Source organism: Falco punctatus (genome assembly GCF_963210335.1).
Source record: "Falco punctatus genome assembly, chromosome: 3".
NCBI classification, from domain to species: domain Eukaryota; kingdom Metazoa; phylum Chordata; class Aves; order Falconiformes; family Falconidae; genus Falco; species Falco punctatus.
Genome location: NC_137582.1, coordinates 96,880,161 through 96,900,351, shown reverse-complemented (window position 1 = coordinate 96,900,351; position 20,191 = coordinate 96,880,161). Strand labels below are relative to the sequence as shown.

Sequence of the window (20,191 nt, the reverse complement as noted above, 5' to 3'; positions counted from 1 at the left end):
TTTCTTCTTGTCAGGATCTTTAGTTTCAAACTTCTACCATTTTGAATCAGTTCATTTATGTAAAATATTTTATTTAGTGTACTGTTCAGCATTCTCATATAATGTTTTACCTTACCTAAATAGAATATTTCAACGATCTGGATTTTTTTAAATACTTTTCTTTCCTCCGTGGAAAAGGTCAAAATACTGGCTTTTTGAATCACTGGAGTAAAACCAAATTTCGGTGTTGGTACTTCTGATGGCACGGCAATCCCTTTTCCCAACAGTTCTTGTGGGAACATGATAAAAGTGCACTTTTTCTTGCCAGTTTAGGTTTCTAAATTATTCAGTTGTAATCAGAATGGCTTCATTTGCTGAGGAAATAACATACTTCATGTGTAGCACGTGACAGATGAACTTAATTAATGCTTGGAGATTCAGTTTGGATTAGAATCTAGAAGCTTGAATGCTTATCTGAAATGTATCCAAATGGCTGTGTTGGAACTGCTGAGAATTGAAAACAAGTCTCCAATTCTTCTGTGAGTTTTACTTACATTTTTGTCAAGTGAGAGATGATCAGAGCTCAGTCTTTTGTGATTTAGTTTAACTTAGGATTTAGCACTGTATTTCTTAGAGAGGTTGTTTGCTTTCTATAAATTGCAGTCTTCTCTGCCAGGCAGCTAAATCTAAATTTCATGGTTTTCTTTTTTTCTCTAAGGTGTAAAAGATTTCTGTATGTTATGCAGGAATTTTATCCAGTAATGATGACATGAAGTTGCATAATACCAGCTTTACTCCTGACAGGCGTTGTTATTCAGTATCAATACAGTTTTATAGCACGCTTTTAGTTATACCATACGTAACATTTATGCGTCAGTTTAAATGGGCTTGGAAAATGTGTATAGACAGGTTTCATGTAGAAACTTTTCCTTTGAGCTTATGCAGTGCCTTTGCTTGCTCTAATACACTTGACATAGTATGTAACAGGCTTCTTAACTGGCTTCTTAAAGGTGCCAGGTTGGTAAAAGAGGGGAGCAGACCGTCTGCCTCAAAGGCACTGTGTCCTCAGGGCTTTGTGTGCCACCTGGTGCTGTGCGGCCCAGCTGGAGAGCCCTGCTCTTGAAACTTGGTGTCCCCTTTGTGGGTTCAGCTCTACAGGCAAAATGGCACTTTGGCTGCCAGTTTATTCCAGCACTGTCACCCCAGGTGATCCAGCCACAACAGAAGTAGCACAGCTTTGCAAATATAACTGTGAATAAGCCAGGCATTTTTTTATGGCCTAATGCTGCCAGTCATGTATCATGCCCCTGACTAACGTATTGTGCAGTGAAGACTTGCTTTAGCAGGAATGTAATAGCTGATGGGGTGGCGTTAGGTTGTTAGCCTCTGGGAACTTGTTGAGGACAAAGTGTTCGTAGTTCTCCTGAAATCTTATGGCTACCTTTCAAACTGGCACTACCTTGTGTATTAGTGTATGGCTTCTATAATTTTACATCTGTGATCTCAGTGTCCTGCATAAACGACGCTAGTCTTAAAAATACAAGTAATTTGTTAGTAGAAACAACAGAAATATGAAAAAGGCCTTCAATTTACTGTGGAGTGAGAGGGCATAAGAATGTGCATGTGGGTTACTACTATAGAGAAACTTCACTTGGTTTGCCTTTGCCTAAGTAATTTTGCTGCTTCCCAGCTCTGGAAAGAGATGAGCACAAGATCCCGATGTGATATCAGGATGAGATTTCTGCGAGCCTTGTCACGGCCATCCATGCCCAGTTACCACTGGAGGGACACCCAGAAGTGCAGACAAGAGCAGCAAGCACTGGTTCTCTTGATGTATCTCTGGCCTGGAGGACTGGAAAACCAGAACCAGGGAATAAAGTTGAGCGTGTTTACCCTGCAGCTTGGAGAGATAAGTTGTGAGATTAATGATAACATTTCAGAAGGAGAGAGAACAGCAATGCTGTGATGCTTTTTGTATACTGCAGCACTGTAGTGGCTGAGGAACCTCAGAAACTGCCTTGAGAATGCCATGCCTTCACACATAGGCGCACACAGAGTAAGCTGCATCTTGTCTACTGAAAAAGCTCAGTGAAAAGTAAATGACTTAATTTGCATAATCCTGGCATGCTCTTTACCTTCATAGCTTCCTGTTTCTTTTTATTTTTCCTTGTGGTTGTTGTTACTGCTTCACTGTTCAAGAAACAGCTGTAAGAGTGCTCCTGTGTTTAATTGAATACAGAGGATGGTAATTAGAAAACCCAGAATGGATTTAGTGTATACTTTCTTTTTCAGTCTTTTTCAGCATCCCTGAGTAGGGCTGTAGGCAGAGTTGCATGACATTTCTGTTGTACTTTTCCCATCTCTAAGAGTATCAAAAACCAGGTAAAAAGCTGCGATGTTGCGACAGTATACTTGATCTTCAGTGTTTGCTGTTACTTAAAAAATGAAAGTAGAATACATATGTTATCATCGATAGATATACAATGTGTAAAGGCTGCTATATTGGAGCAGAATCATCAAGGTACATATTCCCTTGAAACTGCTGTGGGTTTTTTTCTATTCTAAGTAAATGCCTTTCTGACACGGTTTCGTGTTGCTGTTCCTGGCTCAGCTGGTATAGGCAAGGTGCTGAGTGCTGGTCTGTTTATTGCTGTGTCACACAGTCATTCCCCTGTTGCTGGTGGAGTTGCGTTGAGAGTAACAATAGCTGGAAATGTTAAGGGGAAAAATACTGCAGGAGACACAGCTGGTTAGTGCTGACATCTCATCCACTTTGCTGGATGCTGGATCCATCCTCTTCCAAAACGTGGTAGACACTGTTGATTTAGATACTGATCTGTTTTGCCATTGTTAAAACATTTGTTCTGGAATCAGTCTAAATAATGCAGGAAAACATTAGAGTGTTTTCTGAGCATGAAATGGAACCTACTGTACTTTAATTATGGAGACTACAGTCAGGAGACTTGGAAGTATAATGATGAAAGAAGACTGGGTATTTTACATTTGGATTACTAAATTTGTTTCCAAATTAACATGAGCTTTAATAGGAACTTTAACAATTCGTTCCTGTTTTTCAGGTCTGATACTTTCGATATCTTGTCACACATAATTACAGTTCTGATGCCCATGAGACACATGGGGAGCTGTTCTTGCGTTCTAAACAGATAGGTTTGTGAAGGAAAAAAGCATTATAAATCAACAGGGATGACCTGTACAGTGTGGAAGCGGAGTGTGATCTCAGTTTTTGCATAGCCTTGCTTAAAGCTTCTAGGCCTGACTTCAACATCAGTGTAGTAATTACAGTGATCACTTGACCTGGGGTGCTTGAACCACAAAGCAAGCAGTAAGATTTTCGTCTTGGATTACTTATTATTCCTGCCCATATGGGGATTATATTAATTTTTTAATCATAGCAAGGCAGGGAATTAAAACTAAATTACACAGGGGAAAGAATTTGGCAGTGCCTTTTTTCCCATCTGTCCATGCGAGGTTTTTGTTTCCTTCTTTTTTAAAAATAGTCATGGAGATTTTATATATTCTTTTCCTCATTTTTTCATTGTAAGTTGAATTCTAGTCTGTGTTTTTTGATGAATGGAGGGGTTGTGAAAACAGTATCAAAAGAGTTATGTGAATAGAAGGTTAAGAAACTGACAAAGAATTGACCAGAGTCCCAGTGTGAAAAATAAGCGCTGTGTATAATAGTGACAAGCATTCTACCTTAGGAGTTAAAAAAACTTTTCACAGAACATCACAGGAAGATTGAGACTGGCAGGGACCTGTGGAGGTCATCTGGTCCAACTAATCGCTCTGCTCAAGCAGTCCCCTGGAGCAAGCTGCTCTGGACTTCAGAATGTCTCCAAGGGGGGAGATTCTGCCGCCTTTCTGGGCAACCTGAGCCAGTGCTCGGTCACTTGCACAGTGCTTCCGGGTGTTCAGAGGGAACCTCCTGTGTTTCAGTTTGTGCCCATTGCCTCTGGTCCTGTCACTGGGCACCACTGAAAAGAGCCTGGCTCCATCATTTTTGCACTCTCCCTTCAGGTGTTTATATGCATTGATGAGATTCCCCCCGGAGCCTTCTCTTCTGCAGGCTGGGCAGTTCCAGCTCTCTCAGTCTCTCCTCAGAGGAGAGGCTCCAGTCCCTTCATCATCTTGATGGTTCCTTGTTGGACTCTCACTTCTCGACTCTTTGTTTAAAGGTGTGACACCCACTCTTCAATTCGGGTGTCAAAAGTTCACATTTTGCCTGTGTTGTGTTCTCCTGGCCCTCCAGGCTGAAAGGCAAGTTCTGAGAGAGAAGGTGACATAAGAGTTGGGTTGTCTTTGGAAGGAGCACACCCACACCCCCAAGTTTACAGGTGGGCTGCAGCCGCTTTCCAGTTGGTGTTACTGTATTCAGCGATTATGGAGGATAGTATGTGATCTTTGTCCTCCATGTTTTTATTTGGAAGGAGAAAAACTTTTTAACAAGTGTCCAGAAGGAGCAAGAACAGTAATCCTCAGAAAGTCTTTCTGATACAACTCTTGAAATTCAAGAACTAAAAATAATGCAAGCCCATAAAAGCTGTCATCTGACAGATTCACACTGGTTTTGGATAATCTTTCATCCCGAGTCTGTTGAGTTGGGCTTGAGATAGAGGTACTGGATGAAGGATGATTTCAAATCGTTGCAGGCTGTTTGAGTAGTGAGGATCCCTTTTAATATTCATCAGAGTTCTGTTGTTAAAGTACTTGCAGCCTTTGGAGGCCTGGCCTTCAGGTTTTGTTAAAAATGTGAGGCCCAGGTACAGTTTCATGCTTGGGTAATTCTGCGAGGGTCTGTGCACAGTGGGATGGATTGAAAGGCGTTTAATAGTTTTTCCTTGTGCCTAATTTACACATCATGGATTACATCCTGCTGATATATCATATTTGTATCTCATAACAGCAATGACCTGGAATATGTAGCTTCTTGACATGTAGGAGTTTAATATCCTTTTGAATTTTCAGCTACTTAACCATTTGAAGAGTGTCTTTATTAGACATGCCTAATAAAGTTTGTTTCCTTTTCTGTACTAGGAAAAATTCTCACCTTTATCATACACTGTAGATTAGTTGTTACAGTTCAGGCTATTAGAAAAAGATTTGCTTGTTGTGTTTGACCTTGTAAACAGTTCAATTTCTAAAAAAAATACACCATATCAATGCATTACTGCTTACCGTCACCTTGCTCTGTACAGATTTAGGAGTTCATAATGTCTTTTATTTACCTTGACCTGAATAATTCGGTACATTTCTGTTACTCAGGAAAATAATCTGGAAAAAAAAGGTGATCGTGTGAAGGCTGTTCTAGCAGATAAATGAGCAGATAAGCACTACAGTAATGTTTACAGTTTCCTTTTCTTTTTCTTTTTTTTTTTAGAGTTTGGGACAAAGTGATCAGTGGGTCCTGCAAGATTCTCGTTTTTGTTGCTGTGGAGATATTATTAACCTTTAAAATGAAGATAATAGCACTGAATACTGCAGAAAAGATCACACAGTTTTTGGAAAATGTAAGTATTCTATTGTGCTTCGCATTACCTCTTATGGTTTATAGAAGTGTTTCAGCCTTAGTCATTTGCCTGTTGCAAACATACCGTAAGATACTATTACATTACTTACTGAGAATAGTAGTACCAAGGTGAAGAGAGAATGTGCAGGGACAAGAATAATAGTTTTTTCTATCAGGAGGTGACGTTTTCATAGAATGAAATGATTTTTAGGCTTTGGGGAATGTGTTATCTATGTTTGTACAGATTTGACACTATTCCTTGTGGTACTCAAGGGTTCTTCTGTGAAAGTAACTGCAGATGAGGTTAGCTGAATTTTTCTGGAAGCTCCTTAGAGGGTTGGTTTCTGGCACCTTTTTTGCTCTTTGCCTGAGTGTGAATCTATAGCCTCCAGGTATGTTTTCTGTTGATGTAAGGTTGGGGTTATGAACCTGACCCTGAACTTTTCTTGTATGAATAGTGACGAGCATCGCAGCAGGGTTGTAGGATCCCAGTACAACCTAGGTTAGTTAAACTAGGTGCCTTTGTGGTCCTGGATGGCCGGGATGATTTCTGCCTGATGTCGGGTTAGGGATGTGTGAAGTGTTGAGATGCCTGGGCAGTCATCTTAACTGTTCCATAAATAAAAGCCTTTGTCAGCCTGGCAGTAATATGGTCTGTGTCAGACTGAGGGATGGTGGGATTGTAGGGCAGGGAGATGGGATTCTAGTTTTGTTTTCTTTTCTATAAAGAGAATATCTGAACTGGAAATTTTAAATCTTTATTTTAAACAAAACAGTCAAAGTGCTCTGACAAGGCATCTTGCCCTGATCTTTTGTAGATTCCTCAAGATAACACTGATGCTATTGTCAGCAAAGCTGTTGATCTGTGGCGCACACACTGTGGGACTCCAGCACACTCAGTCTGAGAACTTTCTTCGCTTTTGACAGCTTGGGGGAAAAAAAAAAAAGGACATTTGAAAAGGCATTTTACTACTCTTTCCTCATCCTAGTGTGATATTCTTAATTATCTCTTCTGTGTAAAGATGCTATTAAAGCAGCTAATAGCATAGTGATCGATATGTAAATATTTTTCAATAAATACAGATGGAATGAAGATACCTAGTGGTGGTGTAATCATGTCCAGAGCGTTTCTTGGCCAGCCAGCAACAGTATTGAGAGTAGAGTGAGCTCGCTGGCTTTTGGGGAAGTGAATCTAACTCTTGCAGCAGGGTAAATAGACTTACTTGTAATTGAAAAATGTTTTTGTATGCTATCTTATTCTTGAGATAGGTGGTTACTACTTGGAGGTGGTTTTAAGGTGAATTTTCTAAATGTTAGTCTGCTGGAGCTCTTCGGTGAACAAGCAAGCCTTTGCAAGAAATGTAGATGTACTCCTATTAATACTGTAAATTTTCAGGAAGAGGCATCACAGGCTTGAGGTACAGGACATCACAGTGACCAGGGTGACATATGTTTCCCAAGTGTCTTAAAACACATTATTTTTATCTGTCAGACAGCTCTCTATGGCTGTACCTCCTTCTTTGTTCTTTGTGGAAGATGCTGTAGAAAGGTGGATCTGTCTTACCCAAAAATGTAACTCAGTGGGCCAAGTCAATATAATTCAAAATTACAGGCCAGTAATAAACAACGCCTCTGAATGCTTGGCTCAGGGTTGTTGTAATTGGATTCTTGTTTGGTTTAGATTTCAAAATAAATTTAATACAGAAATATGATTCATGATGTAAGTAAAAGTAGAGTGATCAGCCATAGATAGAGATTTGTTGGAGAACTAATCTTTTTCTTGTAAAAGTGTAAAATTCTATTCCTACACCTTGCATAAACCAGGGAATTGTATATAAACGTGTTGCTTAGCTGTTATTTGACTCGAATTGATGCTTAGTATGCCAAGTGCCAAGTATGCTCATCACGCTTGAAAGAATGTGTTTAGCTTGCACTCAGACTTTAAATGCTTTAGAAACATTACTTTTGTTTTAAACTAGGTCAGATTTACCTTCCAACACACGAGCTTGGGGCTCAGTTCAGGTTACTTCTGAAAACCTGGGTGGATTGTCTGTGCTGGATTCTGAGATGCTGCCGTTAGTGTTCCTGAAATGCCTCGGGTTTGCCCAGTTCAGAAAAACACTGGGTTGCGTCTGCTTTGGAAGCCATTGCCGTGCCTGCACTGGAGTGTAATCCTTTCAGTTCAGAGAGGAGCTTGTTTTCCTAGCACAGGCGTGAGAGCTGGGTAACGTGGGTAGGAGAGAGCACAGACATTCTGTGACTCGCAGCACTGCATTCTGTAACATGCTGTGCACAATTTTTTCAAATAACGGCCAGGGGTACAGTCTGAGAGGTGACCCCTTTGAACATTTTCCCCTCAGGCTGCACAGCTTATTCACAAAAACACTGCAGTCACATATGCATTATTCAGGCCTTTACATGACAGATTACTTTGTTGTTAAAAAAAACCCCAACAAACAGTGATAACACTAAAAGCGTTAAGCGCTTTCAGTCCTCAAAGGGAATCAATAACTCATATTCTGTAGAGACAGATGTGCTGAGTCAAGGTTTGAAGTGCCGGTTAGTGTTTTTGCTTCCAGACTTACCACTGAGCGTTCCTCCAATCACTATTTGATTGAAGGCTCCAAATGTTTATTTGGGTTTTGTTCTTTTTTGCTTTTGTTTAGTTTTTAATTTAAAGAAGCCTTTCTCCATCAATAGGTGGGCCCTGGAGTTGTGCAGAAGAGAGAGAGAGATCTACTTTCCCAGACTCATGGAAGGGTTGAGGTTGATGGGGACCTCTGGGGGTCACCTGGGCCCACCCCCTGCTCAGGCAGGGCTGCCTGGAGCTGGTTGCACAGGACCGTGTCCATGTGGCTTTGAAATGTCTCCAAAGAGGGAGACTTCACAGCCTCTCTGGGCAACCTGGGCCGGTGCTCAATCACCCTCTTTGTAAAAATCTTTGTGTTTCCACATGAGCAACAGCACTTTTACTTAAACATTTCAGCATCTGTGGGCTGGATCCTCAAATGCTGCTGCACTTCAGTGTTAGCTGAAGTTCATAGGCAGTTTTTTTGGTTTCATGTACAAAGAACCAGAGTGTTTCTTTAATGGAGTGCATTATTTATTCTGGGCTACCCTGAAGGATGGGAGGCCTCTGGGGAATAGACAGTGGTTTAACTCCATGCTTCCTTCACCGATCTTGTAAGAGATCTTTCTGTGTATCTTGATGGATCCATTTCCAAGCTTTCACTGTGGATTTACGAGGGATACAGTTTATGCAGAAAACTTACTGAATTCCCAGAAGACTGAAAGTATGAATCTGCCTAACTTACACTCATTAATTTTTGGTGATGTCTGCTCAGCTGAACATAACACTTTAGCTCACAGACCTACTTCCCAAGAGAGCAGAGCAGCAAAATGCAAGCTTTCGCTGTCGTCAGCGTGTGACCATCAGGGTGAGATGGAGGCAAGATGCCTTTAAATTTCCTACACAGATTGTTTTGAAGTTGCACGTCATTGAGCCTCCAGCTGAAATCCCTGGCTAAGTAATGCAGGGAAGGGGTGACCTCTGCGATTTGTTACCTCTGTGTCATTCCAGAGGAGTATGGTAGCAAGTCATCTGCTGGTTATTTTTCCTGAGAAGCTTGAAAATGAGATATTATGTCTTTATATTATTCTTGACTGGCTGTGTACCTGCTTGCTGCAGGCTTGCTTGTTCATATAGAGCTAGCTGCTAAGAGTGGTTTATGTTTTTTTGGGGTTTTCATAATCTTCCCCCACGAGAGACAATAGAAATAACACTAAAGCATTCACTTTGGAGAGTGAAAGCTCCTGCCCCCAAGCCTCCCCCTGCCAAGTATCTTCATGGGCTTTGCAAACAATAAAAATAAGCTTAATTTGGTCCAGTTCTTCCCTCGAGCAGTACTCTCCAGAGAGGTTTAGAGCAATGCCACATGTCTGTGCTGTCCCGTGTTGCGTGCACCAGTTCTTTTCCAGCTGATGTCCAAATGTGATGGAAACTCCAGATAAGAAGAGTAATGGCAGATGTTGGAGGATGATGCTTGAAAAATGCGTGGTTTGAACTCTAGTATAGTAAGGGGCCTGAGAGTATGGAAAGAAAAGCAGGGGAGTATGGGGACAAAAGTGGCTGAAATACAATAATTCAAAGTAACAGCGATAAAGGGGAGGTTTCTGTGAATAGATCAACTTTAATCACCCCATGGGACATGTGGGGCAACTTCAGTTGAAGATGATGTCATTCTGAACACCAGAGCTCCTATCCAAACAGCACAAATTTCCTGAAAAGCCAAGCTTCCATTCATTCTGCCACTGAGGGAAGAATTTTGTAAGCAGTTTGGTACAATTTGTAAGCAGTGCTTGCTGGTGTGGGTGTAGGTGGGTGGTGCACCATCTGCGTCGTGCCCTGGCGGCTGCTTTTTAAAGGATGCTGGTTGGGTGCGTACACCAGAAGCTGTCAATTCGCTCTGCTCGGGAGTAGGACGGCTGCTTTGTGCCATCTAGACCAGCTCGATGGTGTGACCAGGGCATGGCCACACTGTTGTTTTAGGGCTCGGTTGCCTGGGAACCTTGATCCGAGAGGTGAAGGGGAGAAATGGAGGTGAGGAAGGTGATGGCAAAGCAATCTCTCCCCATACCTGGCTGCATGTGCACTTGTGAGTGCGTGCACTGCTGGGCTTGTGTCTGGCAGCGTGGGCCTTCCAGTGCCTTTGCTGGATTTGCTGAGTGGGCTCAGCATGTTTCCCTTTTCCTTCTCCCCAAAATTTAGATGCCTAGCGGCCTTTGGACTGAAGATCAACTCCTGGGCACATGTGCGCGTGGAGTGTGGATCTAGCTTTGACATTATAAACCAGTTGCCGAACAGGGAGGCCTGTCTCCTGCCTCTCCCCGTAAATGTATCCATGTATGTAAAACTTAGGATACTCATCAAACAGATGTTAAAATGTAGATTGTTCTATTTTATGTCCCATGAACAGGTATAACAGGTTGCAAGAGAGCAACTGCGGGGTACGCCTGGCTGCCAGTTGGTCCTATGCGGCGACTCTCCTTTTTTGTGAGGCAGTTTGGAGGAGCTGGTACAGGTAGCACAAATGCTGTTGCTGAGCTGGTCACAAGGGGCTGCCTGTTTAATGAAGTGTTGATTTCCACACTCCCCCCACACCCCCCAGCCCTCCTCTATTTCCTGCCTAAAGATGGCATTAGATTGCAATTTGATTGCTAGTAATTACATGGACTTTACTGAAGACACACACGTCTCTTTCCTTAGACCGGTTTTATGAAATGTTTCCGTTAAAACATAAAAACACAGCCTTTGTGTAGAGGTGTTCATGCAAGAGATTGGGCTGTGCTCTCACAATCCCTGTATGATGTATCCTCACCACCGTTTTTCCTCCTAAAGCATAAATTACTGCATGTAATTAAACCACTATATGATGCTGTTACAGAAGCCATAGCTAGTTGTGGGGGAAGAGGCTCGTTAGTCAAAAACTAGGATTTATTGGGTTTTTAACTTCATTTATCCAAACTTAACTGGCTAGCTATAGACTTGGTGGCTGTCAGAATGGAAATATACACACACACACGCACAAATGAGGATTGTAAGTAGGTCAGTGAAAACTTACCTCAATGGAAACAAACAAAAAAGCCCAGTACCAGAGTTTTGATGGTGTTGTGTCTCTGTATCAGCAATGGAAAGGAGCAGAATTTTGGTCAGTGAAAGTATATGGACCTTCTATTTGTGTGTAATTGAAGATGCTGTGTGCATTGGGGGGTGGGGAGCTGCTCCCACCTGCCAGTTACAGTGAGGATTCTGGGTGCCAGTTGTCTCTTTGGGGTCAGAAGTTTTGCAGCATCACTTAGGAAAACTAAACAGCCGAAGCAGAGCTGTTACCTGAGGTACTTCCTGCAGAAGGCTTGTGACACTGTTTGAAGGCACGTACTTACTCTTGTGAAGAAGGTTTTTCCTCCCCTTTTCAATACGCAGAGGCTGCAGCTTGTCACAACCTGAAATGCTGTGCAGCCACGGAAGCTGCTCAGGGAAACGAAAGGGGGGGAAAAAAGAAAAGATGAAAAGGCGGTATGAAAGTAGCCAGATGTGCAGGTTTGGCTCCTCTGCTGAACAGCGACAGCATGTGCTGGTGCTGCTCAGAGGCGTTTTTCTCTAACCACGGGGTGTTGCACGTTGGATAGAGACTTAGGAATGGGGACAGGAGAGCAGAGCTGGCAAATGCTGCACGTTGGCTCTGGCAGCAGGTGCTTGGCAGGGTGTGAGCTCTGTGGCGAGCGGTGGGTTTTGGTTGTTAGTGGATGTCTGTCTAGTGCACACTGTTGTTCTTTAGGAGCCTGGTGTTGGGTACCACTTCAGCAGCTGGGGTACCAGCCATCTTCCCTGGCACACCTTGGCTAAACCAGCTCACAAAGACGGTGCTGGTGGCGCAGCTGATACAACGTCCCGTTGATCTGCTCGGGTAAGTCTTGCTCTCCTGCTTTGCTCCCTGCTGAGGTGTGGGCATGCACCGTGTCACGGCAGTGCCGGGCTGCAGTGCTGAGCCTGGCTGGCAGCAGGAGGGATGGGATCCTTGGCTGCATCCGTTCATTACGCCGTCAGTCACTGGGACAGAGGGTGATAAAATACACGGGCACAGGAATGCTTTTTTTTTTTTTTAAATGAATTTTTTTAAGAAACTGCATACATCAGAGACAAACAATAATTTAAATACCATGCAGTTTCAGTATGTACAAAACCTAGGACATAGATCCAGTTTAATTTTTTTCTAGTTATTTACATCATTTTCATACAGCCATAATCTGTTAAATTACAATACTGGAAGAGCACATGATTGACAGCCACCACACTCACTCCTATACAAAGACAAACTATATACATACACTTGGATATCAACTGGAAAATGCAACTGGTGTAGGAGTAACTGGGACACATGGGAACGCAGGTAATGTGCCCGTCACCTCCTCTTTGTTTACAGAAGGTGTTCCAAGCTCGAGCAGACTGAACACCTGGGAAAAATAATTTGTCCCCTTTTACTTTCCTGATTTTTTATTAGCCTAGTCATCTCCCATGGCTGTTTATACAAAATGATTTTATTTGCAGGCACGTTAGGGAGCCCCCGTTCACATCTAACTATGGGTTTACATCTCCGCCATCTATTTTGAGGAGTGCAGGCTTTCCCTGGGCGTGTTGGAAGTGCTCCCTCCCTGTTGGTTTATAGCGTTTCCACTGCACAGACGGCACTGCAGAAATAATGATGGGTGAGTTTGGTGACTAGCTGCAGTGATGACAAAGTGCTGTGGTTACATTTAAGTATTAGGCTGAAATCTATTTGTGTAATAGGCTCACTAAATTGTTTCAGTTAACATAAATTAGTTAAAAGTCTATTATATTTTCCCCCACCACCCCCTTCCTTCTCTTCTGATACTGTCTAGAGTGCGCACTAGGAATTGTCTAGAGGCAAAAGCTGGCCTGAGCCCCGTCCCAGCAAACCTGCTGCCTGAAACTTCTTTGGCTTGCAAGTCCCTAAGCAGCAGGGTGCAGGGTGGGGGAAAGCCCCAGGGTGACCTTCCCTGCAGGTCATAAACACCTCGCCTGGTCCCTGTACACACTGCTGGTGAGGGCAGGCGGGCGATGTGATGGCACCATCACGTTTCCTCGCTGTCGCTTCTTTCAAAACAATTGAAACTCTTGTCTAGACATTTTGGAATCGCTTTTCTAATCCCCGCCACCTCCCCAGTCTCCCAGTTTCCACTTCATCTTCCCATAGGCTGTAGAACGTGTCACAATACTTGCATGTTTTAAGTATGAATAACCCATCAGGATTCAATCCAAAATGTTTTTCTTCCTTGACTCTAGAATATTATCTCTATTATCAGCCCTGGAGATGGATGATTGGAATAGTGATTTTCGTTCTGCGTTGATTTTTCCATTTTTCCATTCTCTATACCTGAGGTAATTTCTTTGTTACTGCTATTAATCTCCTCCTAATGTGCATGAGGATGACCAGTGTTAACTGCAACGTTAGCAGGAATGCCATCATCCTACACGTAATCCAGGTTGAAAGAGGGGAAATCATGACTGTTACTGTCTTTTCTTCTCACCCCCAACAGATTCGCAACTGCTTTGCTGTGATAGAGATGGCTTTCACAGATGAGATGACAAATGCTCAAGAAGAGAGAATAAAAAAAAAAAAAAAAAAAAAAAAAAAAAAAAAAAAAAGACTAGCTGTTCCCCAGCCTGCTTGCAACTCCCCATGGATGGCCAGAGGTGGGTGTGCAAACTGAGGATGTGCTGCAGTGTTCAGGCACTGAAAGGCTGCTGGAGAATGCCTTACCAGAGGTTAACTTTGCAAAATACCCAGACCCACCGAAGCTAAAACCAGCTGAAGTGCCAGTTCTGGGAGGCTTACTGCGGTGCCAAACACTTCATATGGCTTCTTTCTCCTCCCCCTTCCCCTTCTCAGTAATAAGCTCTGCTTGCAATGTGGAAGAAATGTGGCAGTTCTTCCACTGTGTCCTGCTGTCTGCTCAGCCAGGAGTTAACATAATGGGAAAAAAAAAAATACTAAAGCATTGCTGCATGTAACTGCCCTGGGGACAGCAGGAATCCTGAGGCAGGCTGAGTGTGACAACTTGTGCAGTGGTCAGCCGGGACCTGCCCTGGGCCCATCCAGATGAAGGCAGGGTGCTGGGGAATGTCTGGCCATCACCCAAGACTTGGCTTTTACATGCCTTAACCAGTGCCCAAGGGTTTGTTTAGGCTGCCAGACTGGCAGGCGTGGGCACCGCTGGCGTCCGAGCCCACCAGGGCCAGTGGCAGGACCCACAGTGACGTTGCCCACAGCGTACCCGTTCCCCTGGGGACTCCAGCACCGACAAGACACTGACAGCGGTAGTCTGCTACTTCTACCTCTTTCCTCTTCATTTCAATCATAAAATGGAAAAAGAAAAAAAAAATCTCACTTTTTCCTCCCACCAGCCTACTGAGTCCTCTGATTTCTGTCACTGCTGCTCCTCCAGCAGCCTCCTTTCCCTTTCACAGTGAACCTCTCAGCTAATGATGCCGGTGTGGGATCCATACTGGGAGCATGAGGGCTCGATGCTCTTCGAAACTGTGTAGTCAAAAGCATAGAGTTCTGTTTTCCCTTTTTAAAGCCGTGGTGTGGTCTTGTTACACATGCATGTGTATGTGGAGGGATTTAAAACCACAAACTCCAGGTTTTCATGAAAATAACCCCAGAGCACTGTATTCCTGGCTAGTATGTCATGCTCTGTCTTTGCTGCACTGAGCTGATAACATTGCACATTAAAGGCTTCTCTACTGATTGACTTGTGTCTAAAGCAACTGCGAGCTGGTGATACAGGGATCACTGTGTATTTCTTTGGAAATCACTCCCCAATCTGGGAAGTGTATCACATCAGAGGCATGATGCCGAGAAAAGGAGGCACCAGAAACTAGTTGGTCTTTACTTTCCTTTGTAGCGTCTTCCATCCTACAACAGCCAATTCTTATTTAATAGCTAATAATCCATAGCATTGCAAGGATAGCCACAGGTGGGAGTAAAATGCTTTTGTTTGTCTCTGATGGAGAGCAAATCTGTGAGGTATTGAGTACCACCACCAAGTGCAAATGGAGCCCATTAGCCTACCTGCCAGTGTTATTTGGGCAGCCTGGGTGCTAGAGCAACTCCATGGGCTATGTGCAGGTCCTTTTGCTTTACTCCTGTGACCGGAGGAATGAGACAGAGGCCTGAGAAGAGGCAGGAGTGTTGGCACTGTGCAGCATTGGCCATTAAATGCTCACACGAGAGGCTTGTCAGCCCGCCATCGGTGAGGGGCAATGTTAGCGGGGGGGTGGGGGTAGAGGGGGATAGATAAATGGAAGACAACAAGAAAGGAAAAAATAATAAAGTCGTAACAGAAATAACAATACCGTAGTAAAAAACTTTGGCCTCTCTGGTCAAACTGTCAAAGTAAAATAGTTAGTTATTATGGGAAGAATAAAAGGTTCCTGAAGTAATAATCTGGAACTTCTTACAGTAATGTTGCTACAGTGCTCTGGGCTGCTGGCCCAAACCAGGGCGTTACCGTTTCTTGCCAGAGCTGGAAGGGAATCCTAGACGTTTGCCCCAGCTTGCTGGCGTGACACTAGTTAAGGACTTAAGTATGGAAGGTGCTGGCCTAAGTTCAGAAAAGCACTTCAACGTGTTCAGCTGTCACGAAGCCCGTCGGCCATGGTCTTGCCTGCAGTGAGGCTGTGGGCGTGCTTGCTCAGCGTTAAGTACGCGCTTACGTTGGCAGGTAAACCAGGCCCAGGGTGACCAGCTCTCCGAGCTCTGCTTGGTCAGTTTGCTTGTTAAATCACCATAATAAAAATAAATCAAAACCAAACCAGAACACCTCTGAATCGCTGTCCTTACGCCTCAGCTGTGGGTACTGGGGACAGTCCCCCCACCCACACCGAAGCTCCAGACTCCTTTTGTTAGGCTGGGTATCACAACCTGTCATGCTTTCCTCAGTATGAGTTTAGGATCAGTTCTTGAAACACCTGATACAGAGAGAATAGATGTCCATCGACCCCCCAGTTCCTCCTGTCGCGTGTCCCGCTGCAGAGCCAGTCGGAATTCCAGCCTTTCTTCCTGCTGGATGCATGTTGGCTCGCACAGTCACGAGGCTCGGGTGTAAAAACAAACTACAAGCTGAGCAAATGCCATGCAGTGACCATGAAGAGATGGGTTTTGCTTGCTTGTCCTCAGCATTCTGGTTGTTTACTACTGGTGGGTTCACAGCTGGGTTTGGAAAATCATACTGGAAAGAGACGAAACAGAAACAGTTGCTAGAACTGAACCAGCCTTCGGTGGGGAGTCCTGTTCTTCACAGGTGATGCCTTTTTCTGCTTGGGAGCTGAACAGTGCCTATTGACTGGCTAGAAACTGCTCCAGGGAAAGAAATGCCTTCCTCCTCAGATGACAGTCACAGATGGGCTGGCCTGTAGAGTAGTTCTGCTCCTTCACCGTCCTCATAAGGTGCTCGCAGCCTGAAAGGAGTGTTTGGTATAAGTGCTTTAGTGCCACAGGTGCTTGTCTTTTGAAGACTTCACCCAGGCCAGTGGTTCCCTGCACACCATCCCAGGGCTCTCTAGAGTTGATGACAGAGGCTTGTCAGGATGAGGGGTGCCTGAAGACGAAATGGATGCACCACCAGCTGGGCTTGAACATGTATGGCAAATCCACATGCCGGGAAAGTCTTATACATAGATGCCAAGTCTTGGCACGATTCCCACCAGGGGTATTTTCTGTTACTGAAGCTTGAACCAGCAGGTCTGATGATGCTGCAGTATCCATCACATGTAAATACAATTTTATCTTTTTTTTTTTAATATTTATTTTTCTACTCTTTTTTTTTGTTTGTTTGTTTTTTAAAAAGGCAGTTCAGAAGATTTACATTGTACGTAACAGGGAAGTGAATAATACCAGCACTTATGGTTCCTTTTAGTTATGTTTTGAAGATGGCATAGTAGTCAGGTAGAATTGAACTGCTACGGTCTATGAAACCTGAAACCCAAGAGGAAAAAGAAAAAAAAAAAAAAAAGAAATGGTAAGATAATATCCTCACATGCGTATTGTACATAAAAAAATTTGGAGAACTAATTGCTACAGTGACACAATTAGGCAGAGCTCGATTGCAGTAGCACTGACATCAGCCATGCTGGCACTGCAGACCCAGAGGGATGCTCACAATTCCTTGGTCCTCGCCAGACTCACTGTTCAGAGGCATAACCTGTTTGCACCAAAATGTACCAAAGACAGATTCATCCCATCAGATCCCCGAGCGAGTTATCTCGGATCGGCTAGCCCTCTTTCAGACCACACCATGCCTGGTTCCACAAAAACTGTCTGGTTTCGACAAACCTTATGGTCTTCAGCCAGAAAGATTTACAGACACTTCAGGTATGATTATTTCTTAATATTGGAGGCTAAAGAGCTAAGCAGATCCAAAATGGCCATCCTTTCCGCTAGCACACCCTGTGTCAGGAGGCCTGGGTTTGTCAGTTCTGCAAAGGATTTCTTTTGTTTTTTTTTAGCTTTGATTTTTCACTCTTATTATGAACAAATTAATGTGTCCCACTAGTAAAGCAACGCTCACATTCTTCGCTCAGCTCATGCCACTGCTTAATGACATGAATAGCTCATTACCTTGCTAATGATTTTATAATGGTGATTTATCTAGTTTGTTTAAGGGAATTACTTCATTTTGGTTAAGCGTGCTTCCTTCAAGTGCATGTTTTCCCAAAGCCACTTGTCTAACCAGTAAGTCCTCATGAACTTCAGACAAACCCTTATTCCAATTTCTATTATATTAGCTATACCTCCAAGTATGCATGGCCCGAACTTAGTGAGCCAAAGCACTCGGTGGCTTTCAGATACAAGCCGAGTCACCTCAAAGGGTCACTGCTCACCCCAACACTGGCAGAGAGGCAAAATACTGCCCAGAAACCTGCGAAACCCAAGCAGCTGGAGAGACCTGGAAAACTAAACCAGTGTTTGTGGGATGCTAAAGGCCTCGTGGCAATCAACAGAGCTCAGCTCCCTGTAGCAACATCCTCTTTATAACAGCCTCATCCTTTCTAAATTTGTCCCCGCTCTCCTGGAGGAGTGAGCCAAGTGTCCCTCAAAGGCTTGGTCACTGGGGTCACCAGATCTAGGCCAATTGCACACCCTACAGCTTCCTCCAGCCCTCGTGGCTCAGAAGCAGCCGGCCTGTCTCGAGCAGCACTGCCTTACTACAAACTCCAGTGCAACCATCCTGGCACGGGCTAGGAAGTAGAAGGGAGATTGTTTCTGCAAGGGAATATATACATAATGCATGTGGTGAATTTTCATATAATTATTAATTTATACACATAAAAATCCCCTAATACAAAATTAATTTTGCCTTAAGCTTTTCTGTACTTTTCTTAAAAGTATTGCCTGCATTTTTTATGAGCACCCAGCTGATGAACAGATTAATAGACAGGCAGCTCCAGCTTTGCACCAGAGCTCCCTGTCACTTATCTTCAATACCTAACGCTTGTCTTTAATGTCTAACGATGAGTGGGGGGTTAATGTTGATTTGCAAAGCCCTGACTTCAGCCGAAATGCCAGATCAGCTCATCTGGGCACCAAAGCCAGAGCAGACTCAGCACAGGCTGCATAAGGGGATGTGCCCTGACCTCCCCGCGTGCCTCGGCCCTCGCCTGGCAGGGAGGAGGGCTGTTGGTTTGGGGTCAGTCTCTAACTTTTTAACTAAAAAGGCCTAAAAGCATTAGATATAGTGCCTCTCTGTGGCAGGATGTGGAGGACAGGATGGAGATGTGCAGCGCCCAACAGCTGTACGTGCAGCAGGGTCTGAGTGTACCCTCCTTCATACCTTGCTACGTGCTGGCTCTACGAGAGCTCCCTGACCTCCTTCAAACACCAACGCTATTCGCTTTTGATATCAGAAGAACAGACATGCAGTTAGACCATGATAGTTTAAAAAAAACAAAATAAAAGGAGGGCACACTTTATTAAACAGACAGCTATGCCTGCATCCCACCACATAATAGGGCGGCATGAGCTCATCTGTGTGAGTTTCTTTTACAGCCTGTAATTCTAAATGTTGTCTAGACTTCATGGTGTGTTCAGTGGCTGTTGAAGAAAGAGCTGCTGGGTTTGTGGTTTGTGTTTGGTTTTTTTTTTTTTTTAAACAACATTATTCATCGATAGTTTTAAAAAATTAATCTCAGCTTACCTTGTTAGATGCCTACTTAATTCATGAACTTCCATTTCAGTGCTTTTAAATTCATTAAGCTCTTTTCGAATGGCTGCCTGCAAAGGACAAATAAACTCATAAATGTATAAATGAGAGAGATCAAAATAAGTTCACTTTGTTCTCAAAACAGTATATTAGAAGTGAAACAGATAGATAACATCAGGGAAAAAAAAAAGAAAAACATTAAAAAGACTTTAAAACATGTAAAGGAACAGAGATAAACACGTTCTAAATCACATAAAGGGAAGAGATAAATGCTTTGGTCGAATGGCTCAATTTGAAAATGTATCATAGACAACACAGATACAGAAACCAATTCCAGCTTGTTATGTAAACACTTTCATGTACAAAACCCAAATTAACATAAGCATGAGAAAAGAAAATGTGCAACAGAGTTTCTCCAACACTGCTATCTGCTTCAGAGCTGGACTGTGAGTAAACTGAGCCTGGATCCTGCCAGACTACTATTGGAGGTGTCTCCCACCTTTACGTGGTCCTGAATTTCCTTGGGTGCAGTTACCTAAGGTGGGCGAGCTTACCTGGAAGGGAAGAGGGATGCCTGGCTCCTTGCCCTCTGCTCTGCCTTGGGCTGTGCCCCCCCACCATCCTCCTCCCCCCTGACAACCCAGCTGTGCCATTTATTGAAACAATTCAACCCCCTAATCCAGCAGAAAACTACCCACAGGTGGTTGTATTCAGCACCTGCAGGAGACCCAGTTACCTACAGCCTCTGTGGCTTGTCCATGAAGGGAAAGAAAACCAGGGGTGACTGGCAGAAAGAGAAATACTGAAGAAATAAAAAATAAAAAGGGGGTGACTTGGAGGGACTCAGCTTTGTGGTAGAGACGGTGCTCAACAGAGCTGGCTGGAATCCCAAGCCCAAAG

At 43.7% G+C, this 20,191-nt stretch overlaps 2 protein-coding genes across 17 annotated transcripts in view; one reads left to right on the top strand and one right to left on the bottom strand.

Moving 5' to 3' along the window:
- The window catches only part of LOC308061038 (TBC1 domain family member 7-like), a 30,754-nt gene extending 13,865 nt beyond the window's left edge, over nucleotides 1-16,889 (top strand). For 2 of the 10 annotated variants that reach the window (XM_080380493.1, XM_080380497.1), the window contains exons 8-9: nucleotides 5,378-5,507; nucleotides 11,845-16,889. In XM_080380493.1, coding sequence (XP_080236619.1) covers nucleotides 5,378-5,507; nucleotides 11,845-11,964 — 250 coding nt within the window. In that variant the 3' untranslated portion in view covers nucleotides 11,965-16,889. Of the gene's footprint in view, nucleotides 1-5,377; nucleotides 5,508-6,324; nucleotides 6,600-11,844 lie in introns of those variants that run through there. The other 8 variants (XR_013927050.1, XR_013927049.1, XR_013927051.1 and 5 more) reach the window with 8 other exon arrangements.
- Nucleotides 16,890-16,932: 43 nt separating this feature from the next.
- PHACTR1 (phosphatase and actin regulator 1) overlaps nucleotides 16,933-20,191 on the bottom strand; it is a 341,429-nt gene continuing 338,170 nt past the window's right edge. For 6 of the 7 annotated variants that reach the window (XM_080380486.1, XM_080380484.1, XM_080380485.1 and 3 more), the window contains 2 exons: nucleotides 19,286-19,362; nucleotides 16,933-17,067 (listed from right to left, as the gene is read on the bottom strand). In XM_080380486.1, the coding sequence (XP_080236612.1) occupies nucleotides 17,052-17,067; nucleotides 19,286-19,362 (93 nt within the window). In that variant the 3' untranslated portion in view covers nucleotides 16,933-17,051. The other variant, XM_080380487.1, reaches the window with a different exon arrangement.